General features: G+C 45.3%; 1 protein-coding gene across 2 annotated transcripts; it reads right to left on the bottom strand.

Annotated features, from left to right (window-relative positions):
- Positions 1-2,696: 2,696 nt before the first annotated feature.
- LOC128419626 (arylacetamide deacetylase-like 3) lies at positions 2,697-10,819 on the bottom strand. 2 transcript variants are annotated; one of them, XM_053400538.1, is made up of 4 exons: positions 10,586-10,819; positions 8,524-8,737; positions 6,313-6,376; positions 2,697-4,783 (listed from the first exon to the last, which is right to left on the bottom strand). In XM_053400538.1, exons 1-4 carry the CDS (start codon positions 10,817-10,819, stop codon positions 4,012-4,014), a joined length of 1,284 nt encoding a protein of 427 aa, XP_053256513.1. In that variant the 3' UTR covers positions 2,697-4,011. The 2 variants fall into 2 exon arrangements, with proteins under 2 accessions (XP_053256513.1, XP_053256512.1); XM_053400537.1 differs by lacking the exon at positions 10,586-10,819 and adding an exon at positions 9,389-9,512.
- Between the last annotated feature and the right edge of the window lie 275 nt (positions 10,820-11,094).

The following is an 11,094-nucleotide window of genomic DNA, read 5'->3' as shown; positions in this document are numbered from 1 at the left end:
TAAGTGAGGAGGATACTTAGTTGCTAGCTTCAAAGGGGAAATTGCATCATGAAGATAGAGATTAAACAGTAAAGGGGCCAAGAGACAACCTTGTCGGACGCCCTTGGCTGTTGGGAATGGAGTGGTAAGGGAGCCGTTGGGACCACTTCGGACGCAAGCTGTGGTGTTTGAATAAAGGGAAATAATTAGGGAGAGGAGGTGCGGATCAATTCCCAGATGGGCAAGTTTGGTCCATAATCTCTGCCTAGGAATGGAATCAAAGGCGGCCTCCAGGTCCATGAAAGCGGCGAATAGGTGGCCTTGCCTTGGTGCGGAGTATTTACTGGCAAGGTGATAAAGAGTTAGACAGTGGTCCATGGTTGATGCTGACTTTCAGAAGCCAATCTGTTCTAGCGGTAGAATGTTCCTCTCCTGGACCCATGAAAGAAGTTCTTCCAGTAAAACAGCGGCAAATATTTTCCCCGGGATAGATAATAAACTGATGGGGCGATAGTTCCTAGGGATGTTTGGCTGGCCGCCTTTGAAGATCGGAACTATTATAGCTTCTCTCCAGGAGTCGGGGATGTCTAGGGCGGAGGAGATAGCAGTGAATACAGGAGTCAGCTGTTCGCTCCACCAAAGAGGATCAGTCAGGAAAAGGTCCAACGGGACCATGTCTGGGCCGGGGGCCTTATTCCTTCTCATGGACATTATGATGCTGAAGATGCGAGTTGGGGTAAAGTTTACTGAGGAAGTGGGACTAAGAGAACAGGAACAGAAATCCGACGGGGGGTGAAGGAGATCCGTAAGATGATTTGGAGAAGCGAAACTGGTTGAATAGTAGGCAATCCATTCATCAGCGGAAATCTGGGTAGCTGAATTGAGTGGCGCCGAAGGTCTAACTAAGCGCCAGAAGGAGCGGGAGTCATGCCTCTCTACAGCCGAATGAAGAGTGGACCAAGCCTCAAGGATGTGCTGCTGTTTCTTACAATGAATCATGTTTCTGTATGTCCTTTTAATATCTATGAGCTTTGCACGGGTTTGGGGGTCGTTGGAAAATTTGATGATTCTGACCATTTTCCTAATTCGCCTTCTTAGGGCTTTACATTCCTTGTCAAACCAAGGTGATTCAGAGAAGAGGCGTTGGTGGGTAGGCGAGGTGGTGGTTGTGTAAGTTGTTGAGAAAGCATCAATTAATTTCCGATATTGGTCAGCGGGCAGAATTGGGTCAGAAGGAACTACAGACATATCAAATGATTTTTGTATGTCCAGGGCAAGAGAGGAACTGAGGCTTGTCCATTTCTTTGTTTTGTATACAGGGTGGCTTTGTGCCGTGAAACTATAGTTTGAGGGGGCTGAAAATGGCTCTATTAGGTTTAACAATAGAGTCAATGGAAGGTGGTCACCACCAAAATATTCAGCCACTTCCATTTTTGTAGAAATTGAGAATAGCTCCGGCGTCAATAAAATGTAGTCGACAACACTGGTTCCCCGGGAAGTGATGCACGTTAACTGCTGCGAGGACACGGGAGTGATGTTACCATTCGCAATGCACAGATCGTTTTCCATGGCCAATTGGGCCATCAGCCTCCCCGACGCATTTGTTATAGGATCAAGAGAGCATCTGTTTCCCCAGGAGGGCTGCAGGGGATTGTCCAAGAGTGCTGCGAGAGATAATATATCATCGTCGTTGGGACCTATTCTTGCATTAAAGTCGCCTAAGAGGATTTGGGGAAGTCCTGGGTTAGTTGTTTGAAGATCATGGAGCCAAGACGAAAGTTCAGACCACCTTTCATTGCGGTCGAAATCATTGATTACTGGGAGCAGATATACTGTATTTATCAACCATGGGCTTTTGGTCTTTGGAAGATGGATCTTTATAGTGAGAAAGTAAGGGGAAGATTTAATTTCCTCGCAAATAGTGAGGGATAAGTTGGTTGAAATAAGACAGGCGAGGCCAACTTGGGGGCGACCCCTGTTGGTTAGTTTACGAGCACAGGAGCTGAAGGAGCAATAATTAGGGAGAGCGATACTTTGTTGGGACCAGGTCTCTTGAAGGCACACAATGTCAAAAGAAGAGATTAAGTTTATTGCCTCAGGATCCATTTGCTTTGTCACCCAGCCGTTAACATTCCAGGAGACAATTTTAAGGCTCTGGGATGGATTGGATGCGTCTTTCAAGGAAAGAGCTGCTTTTGCTTGATTTGTGAGTGAAGATTGAGTCTGTTTATACCTAATGATGTCGAATTTCCGCGGAGATAGGGAGCCGGCTGGTGTTTGCCTCTGGTCTGATCTTTGTCAATTATTTCCCAAGGTGCTTTTAGGGATTACTCTTTTATGAGCCGGCCCATTGCTCTCCATACATGGCAAACTAGCCAAGTGTTCTATAGTTTCGGCTGTTAAGTGTTGAATACTAACATTAGTGGTCACCGGGCCTTTGAAGTGAGTTATCTCTTTCCGTAGGTATTCTTCCGGTACCTGATTATGGCCTAATTCTGCCTCGTCTAGGTACCTCAGCTTGTCCCAAGAGCCTGGAAGTTCCGGCAAGGAAAAATGGTGGGCGCCACAGCGCCTGAAGCCTGCCAGAACCAACTGTGCTACCAGTCTGGCTCCAGGCTGGATGTTCCAGCAAGGAAAAATGGTGGGGGCCACGGCAGCGGGCAGATCCTGAAGCCAGCCAGACCTGAGGCTGCCGCTGCCACGTTTCCAGGGGACATTCCGGGGACGGAATTTGTCCGGGGACAGATTTGCAAATCTAAGGACTGTCCCCGGAACCCGGGGACATCTGGTAACCCTAGGTTAGATGGGTCCTTCTCCGCCTCTTTCCAGCAACTCCTGCAGCCAAGCTGGTGACAAACGTATTGCTCTGCTTTCCTTTGGACCACACCAGCGAGGCCAAGAGGGAGGTCTTGTCGTCTAGGCGGTCCAGGACCTCCACATGCATCGCCCAGGCTTGCGCCCCAGAGAGATCGCTTTGGTTCGACTTCATCCTCGGAGGTGCACTCCTTTGTCTTTCAAGACAGATGCCAACAACTCTGCTTAGGACAAACATTTTATATATAACTCTCTGAGATTAGGCCAAACGTAACATACTATATTGGCAGACCGGTTCCAACACACAAGCAATCACAAATAAGGAATCCTTTTCAGAATTATGCGCATTCTACAGCCCTAAATGAGGCACCCTAAAGTTGGATGAGAGGTATATTATTAATTATTATTATTATTATTATTATTATTATTATTATTATTCCATTTAATGTTATACATTCACATCGTCATTATCCACTATACCGCCCTGGCTCTTTAGAGCCCGTCGATTTCTTTCCCTTCCACCTCATGGATTTCGAAATTAACCTTTATATCACTGCTATTTATAAGTTTTTCAATTCTAATTCTAATTAGACTTATTACAGAATGTCTCAAAATTTAAATAAAAATAGAAAGGTAGAAAATTTCTCACTACAGGTCATTGGACAACCCTGCTAGTGATGTTAATTGCTTACAATAATCTTTCAAATATCGTATAAATTTACTCCAATGCTTTTGGAATACTTGATCGTGCTGGTTTTGGATTTTTCCTGTCAGCTTTGCCAGTTCTGCAAAGTCCATCATCCTCATCTGAAACTCCTTTTCATTGGTACTTCTTGCTGTTTCCATTTTTTGGGCTAAAAGAATTCTTGCTGCGGTTGTTGCATACATAAACAGTCTTTTATCTTCCCTTAGTATCTCTTCACCCACTACACCCAGTAAAAAAGGCTTCTGGGTTTTTTTAACAAAAAGTATTTTTAAACATTTTCTTTAACTCATTATATACCATTTCCCAGAAAGCCTTTACCTTCACCACTTGTAGTAAAAGATACCTTCCCTTCCCTTACATTTCCAGCACTCGTTAGTTCTTGTCTTGTACATTTTAGCCAATTTAGCTGGTGTTAAATACAATCTGTAAATCATTTTCATAACACTTTCTTCAAGTGCACTGCATGCAGTAAAATGAAAGGTCTTTATGCGGGAAAGAGAACAGATTTTTGATCAGAATTGTTTTATGAAGCTTGTTACATGCTCTGCTGCCACCCTTCCACATGGCCATTCAAAGAACCAATCAACTGAACTTAGAATCCCATGGAATCCTTCCTTTGCATGGTGCCAAGTTACGGGCACACCGTTGTCCTCCAAGCGTTTTTTGTATAGCAGTCCATCATCCCTAAGCACATCATACTCGCAGGTTAACATAAACGTCTCGGGGAGCTGACGCACAATGTCATCTTCCACTAGAAGAGCACAGTGTTTGCGATCAAAAGAAAGCTTCATCATTTCGTGCAGCTCCTTTGAAAACGGGACTGGCGGGGGTGGTTTGTAGCCCCTGACTTTAAACTCATCCGGGATATGATCTGCATGGATCCATTTCTTGTATTTCATCTTCATTTCTTCGGAAACATGGGCCCCCTTCAGGACTTGATCCAAATATGCTAGCTTCACATTCATAAACCTGAGGTCAAATTCAACAGTCCATTTTGTGAACAGGATGGGGACATTTCGGTTTTGCTGATAAGATGGCAAGTTGTAGTCCAGTGTTTGAATATTTGGGTAGAGCAGGATCTGGGCTCTGACCTTTGGGAGATCCTTTCTCGTTAACAGATGTTGACAGACAAGGGGAACAATTCCAGCCCCAGTGCTGTCACCAGCAATGACAATACGATTAGGGTCTACCCCATAATCACTTGCATTTTTCAAAAAGTATTCAGTGGCGGTGATGCAGTCCATGATTTGTGTAGGACAGCGGTGCTTAGGAGCCAAACGTTGCCTAGAAGATGATGGAGAGAAGGGGCAGGGGAGAAAGTCAATCCTATTCTTAGTTAAAGACAAACCAGTCTAGTTCACACTTTCTAAAACAATATGTGAAATGAAACATAGTCAGCGTTTGGAATCTTCCCTTCTCCAACTTTGGTAGGACTGTTCGCCAAATTTCAGTAAACACTGCTGTGGTTCTAGCACTGCTGTGGTACATAAGTCATAAACCAAAAGAGGCTCACTTAATTAAAATTTACCAAAAAAAAAATGCATAGAGTAATGTCTGCACTGATGGCTCAGGCTATGGGACATTCTAGTCCAGCACCCAGTTTTCACAGTGGCCAACCAGATGTTTATGGGAAGCCTTAATGAACTTCCAAAAGGTCAACAACTTCACAATGTAATTTAATTTTAAATTTCAGTAAACACTGCTGTGGTTCTAGCACTGCTGTGGTACACAAGTCATAAACCAAAAGAGGCTCGCTTAATTAAAATTTACTATCCTGAGCAAATGATTTTTACACCCTGGGCAATTACACAGCAGACATGATGTCTGCCTTAGAGCATGGGTTTCATTCATACAATATTCAATATGTCAGATACATGTTTCCACCATATAACTGTAGCAGTGAGTTGCCATAGAAATAGATTAGGTGTAACAGGGTGCAAAACCTAGACTGTAATTGCCTCTTACTGTTTCAGGAACAGGTACAGAAGAAGAATAACCAGAAACATCAATTTACTTTGTTTTGCTGATTAATAAATCTGGTGATATTGTCAAAGCACTTTATATATAGTGTATCTTTTTCAATATTGTGTTGACTCTTGGAGATCTCAAAGCCTGCAAACAGTTGGAGACAAGGAGGAACTGAATCACTGAAGCAAAGGCTTCATCTATATGTGGCACAGCCTCTTCATAACTCAGTATGTGTGCCTGGTGGTCTGCCACTGACATCTGTTCACACAGCTGATCTATACCTTGTCAAAAGGGTCATGTTTAGTTTGGCCTCTCAGCACCCTTCTGTGCTATGTAAGATGCTTGAAGAGAGCCAAACCTCAGACTTCTCCTTGCCATCCCATCATAGATGGACCTTTGAGACCTTTCCATTGGGAAATGGGCAGCGGTTTATGTATAATGGGAGCATCTAGATCAGGATCTAGTGGCAGAAGGGCCGGAGCAGGGTTTGCGTTCAGGGATAGACCAAGATGAGAAACGACATCAAAAGTAATTTGCCCAAACCCAGTAAGCTTGTCACACTGCCACCCTCAATGTATGGGAGTCCCTCCCTTGCTTGCAGCCCCACGCGCACAACAACTTATACGACAACTCTTATAAGCCCAGACCATAAATCATGCTGTCTGGGGTTGATGGGACTTGGCATTTAACAACACCTGGAGGACACTGCATTGGCTAACTCTGTACCATCTAGTGGCAAATGCCCCCACTGCTTTTGGGAGTAACTTGGGGGGGGGAGTCACCTGCTTCCACACTTATCAGCTGTTCAGGATATCCAGGATGAATGCAGGAATACGTAGACTTACCCAACACACACAAGCACTGATTCACTTTCTCTGGAAAGGTAGCGGCACAGCTTCCGATAAGCTTCTGGATAGTAAAAAGACCTTCAGTGTATTAATACTTTACACAATGGCATACACATTTCTACATTAATGTGGATGTGAGACGAGTACGACGCAACCCCAAGTCTTCTTTGTGGCTCTGTTTGTATCTGAGCCAGAGGAGAATTCCCATCTTTCCTATTTACCCAGCCTTCCACCTATCCAGATCCCAAGGCCCCAAAGTCAAACTAATACCCTCGTTGTCAAAGATTGTTTCCCTCCCCTAGGCATTTCCTGCATGTACCTCTTCTTTCTTCCTACTATACGACAAACCGATAAATCTGGCTTCTGACTCTCTGAGCCAGGGGTTGCCCTTCAGATTATTATTATTATTATCATTATCATTATCATTATGATGATTACTTGAGTTTATATACCAACCCTATAGCCAGAGGTCTCAGGGCAGTTCACAGAAAAGACTGGACTACATTGGATGTCATTGGACTACAACTTCCATCAGCCCCAGCTATCCTAATGGTCCAGGAGGAGTTGTAATTCACAAAGGCTGGAGGGTGAATACTTGCTTCTAGCCTTTCTCACTAGCTAGAAATCTGGTCACCATAGTACCAATTTGGTATCCATCAATTGTGCTAAGAGACTGGAAGTAAGGAGATAAGAATAGGATTTAATCAGGGGTGCTTTGTTAATTATACCTTGAGCTACATAGAAAAAAGGATACCATGTGTGTGAAATCATCTTATCTGTTTATCCATTTCTGAAATGCACACACTTAGCAGATACCTAATGTGGAATAGTTTTTCCCCATATACATTGAACTCTTCTTCTCAGGTACAGAAAGGTAGCCGTGTTGGTCTGCCATAGTCAAAACAAAAAATTTTTTTCCTTCCAGTAGCACCTTAAAGACCAACTAAGTTAGTTCTTGGTATGAGCTTTCGTGTGCATGCACACTTCTTCAGATACACTAGGGTTACTTCTTCTCAGGGTTACTTTATCTCTCTAAATGACCTCTTTATTTAAATTATAGTGATGACTGCAAATACGGCTGAAAGCTACATATGATGTCTTCATTACCATCACAGCTTCTTTCTTCACACCAATTCCTTTAAAATATGTTTGTTTTTCTATGTATTGTAAGGTATTGATTTGTTTTGTTTAACTTTTCATTTTTTCTTTCTTCTTTTTTCTGTAATCTTTAAACCTCTAATAAATATTATTTAAAAAAACAACAACATATAAAAGGTTAGAAACATATGGGTTGCCATATTCTGAAGAGCAAAAAAGAGGACACTTTTGGCAACTTCTACTTTTAACTATGGATCAATATGGATCGCTACCCATGAAAAAGAGGACATGTCCTGGAAAAAGAGGACACATGGCAACCCTAATTACAGGATCACAGTCATGGGCCAGGGAAAGCCAGGGCAAAAGGAAAAGACTTCACAAGATGCCTGTAGCAACTGGTGGTAGCTGCTTCCTGTGTGGAAGAAGGAAGGGGATTTCACAGTACAGGGAGAACAACAAACAGAAAATGCGTGTTTTGGGGGACACTGCCCCATGATATTGTCAGAGCCAGGCAGCCCATTAGGCTTGGGTGAGGCAGTCTCCTCAGGCAGCAGGCTGGGGAGAGCTGGGAAGTCCCTCAGGAGTGTGCTGCTCACTGCTCACTGCCTCCAACACTTGTCACCCATGCACCACCTGGAAAGAGCAGGGATACTGCTGCTGCCATTGTTCCTAGCCAGCCTCCTTTTTTCTCCTCCACTGCCTTCAGTGGGCTGCGGCTTCCCCAGGTTACCTCCAGTTGCCGCAGGCGGCAGGGCATTGGGTGTGTGTGCCATGTTCTGCTTTGCCTCAGGTGGCAAATTATCTAGGGCCGGCCCTGGATATTCTGTAGGATGTGGTGCCCTGATTAGAATTTCCATAAACGACCATCGTAATGGATAAGGGGCCTTTCAGGTAACCTGCTCCTGAGTTGTCCTGGTCCTAACCACAAGACCTTGAACATGCCCCAGTAGTTGATCAGCAGCCAGTGCAGTGGCTTCAGCACAGGTGTAATATCTGCTTGTCCGGTTGTCCTACTAAACAACCTGGTCCCAGCACTGTGCACGAGATGCAGTTTCCAGATCAAGCCCCACACAGATCACACTGGTTGTAAGTTAAATTAGAATGACTCACTTATGCTCCCGAATAAGCCAGCTCCTCCATACAGGTAGATAACTCCTCTCTGTCCTGTGGATAGGCCCTTTGGCTGATAAATCCTCACAGTCACATTGTCAAATTTTGTGTCGATAGTGTAGAGTCTGGGCTCGCTCCCTGCTGGCATTGCAGAGGAACTCCATTTAAGGAGTGTCGGTTTTGTACAGATTCCCAACTTCTCCAAAATAGATCCCTGTTTAGAAAAAAACCAAAAAAGCAACAGAAGCTAGTATCAAGCATAGTTAGCTTTCGCTTTAATAAGGTTTTCGCAAGGTCTGTTTGTAGGAGTAGTGTGGGGTGAGAAATGCTTCCTTGATTCATTCAGAAGTTTAATTGATTTCATCTCCATTTGTTCCAATTGCATTCATTAAATGTTCTCTTTGTTTTCATTCCCCCCCCCTTAGTTTTCATTTCCCCTTTGGTTTCAATGGGAGACTCAGACAGATTTATGCAGTCTGTAATGTCTTCTGTGACATTTTGGTATGAAAATATTATTACTACATCTCCGAACTTGCTTCCTCCCTCTGCCTCTTTTACCTTTTGTGTCATTTAATTTTGGTTGCAAGTCTGAGGACAGGGATTTTTCTCATCACTGACAACTGTTGAGATACTCCAGGAGATTTTTTTTGGGGGGGAGGGGGGTCGTGCAATTTGAATGCCCCTATCACTCTAATATGTCAACGGAATGGAACGGGTTGGGGCTCATTTGTTTTGTTTCCCATTCAGTTTAAAAATGAATGAACAGTGACCTCCGGCGGATGCTCTTTGCTTTACACCTGCGCGGGATAATCTCCACGAGGGAATTACAACACTCCATCGGCGTTGCTTTATTTAAACCACTTACCTTCTTCCAAGATCTCTGCGTGGTGTTGCAATGGTATTGCTGCATCCGCAGCAACTGCTGCCTCCAGGTGACCTCCCACACACCTCTAATCAGAGGTGAGACAATTTTTTCTCAGAGTATCGTTCTTGCCCGCCCACCCTGAAGATTCTCCATCAGCTAGCCGTTGCCCCGGGCGCACAATATGGGTGGGGGGCGCAAACCAGGCACGCCCCTTGCAGAAATCGCTGCCTGGATGATCCAGCGGCCAGCCACCGCAACGCGAGAGTCCACCCGGCGGCAGTGAGGGCTAAGAGTGAAGAGCCGGTGGAACCGGCTGGGATGCTGGCCACTCGCCACGCAACCGTGGCTGGCGGGGCGTTGGAAGCTCCCAGCGCGCCACGGGCAGGCAAATGAGCTGCAAACAGGTGGGTCCCGCGTCGGTGGGAGCCTCTGTATGAGAAGATGAAAGGGCAGCGTCTCTATCTCGGCAATCCCCACCTTTTAGGGGGCGGGAGAGAAGGGCAAGAGGAGGGAGAACTCGAGAGGGCGCTTCCTCTGTTCACTTCACCGCGCGCAAAGACGCACCGAGCATCCCGCGCATGGATGGAGGGAACCTCCTTCCCACCCCCGGCTGCTGATTCACTTGCACAAGGGGGAGATCCGTGGGAGGGAAAACCACAGGGGAAGTTGCTAGGCAGAGAGGGGAGGAGGAGGACCCTAACCGGCTGGGGAGTGTATGTGTTTTTACTCGGAAGCAAGAACCGTTGTCCCGAGTTCGTGGGCGCAGAGGAGCGGGCTTCAAAGCTCCGATCCTTACTTGGAAGCAGCAGCGCTTGAGTGAGCGAGTGGTAGCAAACCTGAACCCCCTTTACTGAAGGAAGCCCGGTGATTTTAGAGGAGGCATGGGATCATCAAACTAAAACCTAAGCTAGAAAAATCAAGACACACACCCCATGCCTCCCTCCCTTGCTGTGCACAAGCCCCGTCACCAAACCCACCTTCTTCTCTTGCTGGTTACTGTGGTTTTAACAGGTAGGCGCCCCACTTTTGCACGCTTCCCCCTGCCTAAACACATAACAGCATCAGACCCACTTGTTAAGCCTATCAAGTATTGGGTGGGAGGGGGAGATGTCCACATTTTAGTCCAAAAGGACCACACTTGTGGACGAAGCAGAGCTGCCCCACAGAAACTCCAGGTTCAAAATCCATCCAACTTACCATACGCAAGGATGAGTGTAACATAATGGAAATTAGGAAGAGTTTGAAAGGGCCATCGATTCCTGGAGGGAGATCTGTTCTTCGGACATCACGATAAATGAGCACCACCAGGGAAAGGAGGAAGCAGATCACAAATGTCAGCATCACCATGGAGAGATCCATCTTCCTTCCTGAGAAGCCTTGGAGGGACTGAATAACCGGCTGATTTCTGGCAACTGTTTTCTCTGCTGTCATGCAATTCCAACTTCTGTCGTCGCAATTCTGTAGCAATTGATCACACCCTTGTTTTTCCAGGAATTTCTTATGCAATGCTATTCTTTCTTCTGAATAAATAAATAAATGCAATTGTGTGTCCAGTTATATATGCAAATGGTTTGTATTGAACTTTCAAACTGCATTGCATTGCTTTTGCATTGTGACACTAAATCCTCTGGATGATTGGGAAGATTCCCCCCCCGCCCCCGCCTTGCATCTGCCCAATGCTAGGCTGATGAATTTTCTCCTCTTTT

Source organism: Podarcis raffonei, chromosome 8, assembly GCF_027172205.1.
Source record: "Podarcis raffonei isolate rPodRaf1 chromosome 8, rPodRaf1.pri, whole genome shotgun sequence".
Taxonomy (NCBI): Eukaryota; Metazoa; Chordata; class Lepidosauria; order Squamata; family Lacertidae; genus Podarcis; species Podarcis raffonei.
This window is presented reverse-complemented; position numbering and strand designations above follow the sequence as displayed.

Excerpts from the sequence above, each read along its gene's own strand:
- LOC128419626 (XM_053400538.1), bottom strand. The coding sequence starts at position 10,819 with ATGACAGCAGAGAAAACAGTTGCCAGAAATCAGCCGGTTATTCAGTCC. Across the intron at positions 8,738-10,585 it reads TACACTCATCCTTGCGTATG|GGATCTATTTTGGAGAAGTT; the intron begins GTAAGTTGGATG and ends TTTTCTAAACAG. Across the intron at positions 6,377-8,523 it reads TGGCTTATTCGGGAGCATAA|AAGCTTATCGGAAGCTGTGC; the intron begins GTGAGTCATTCT and ends TTTACTATCCAG.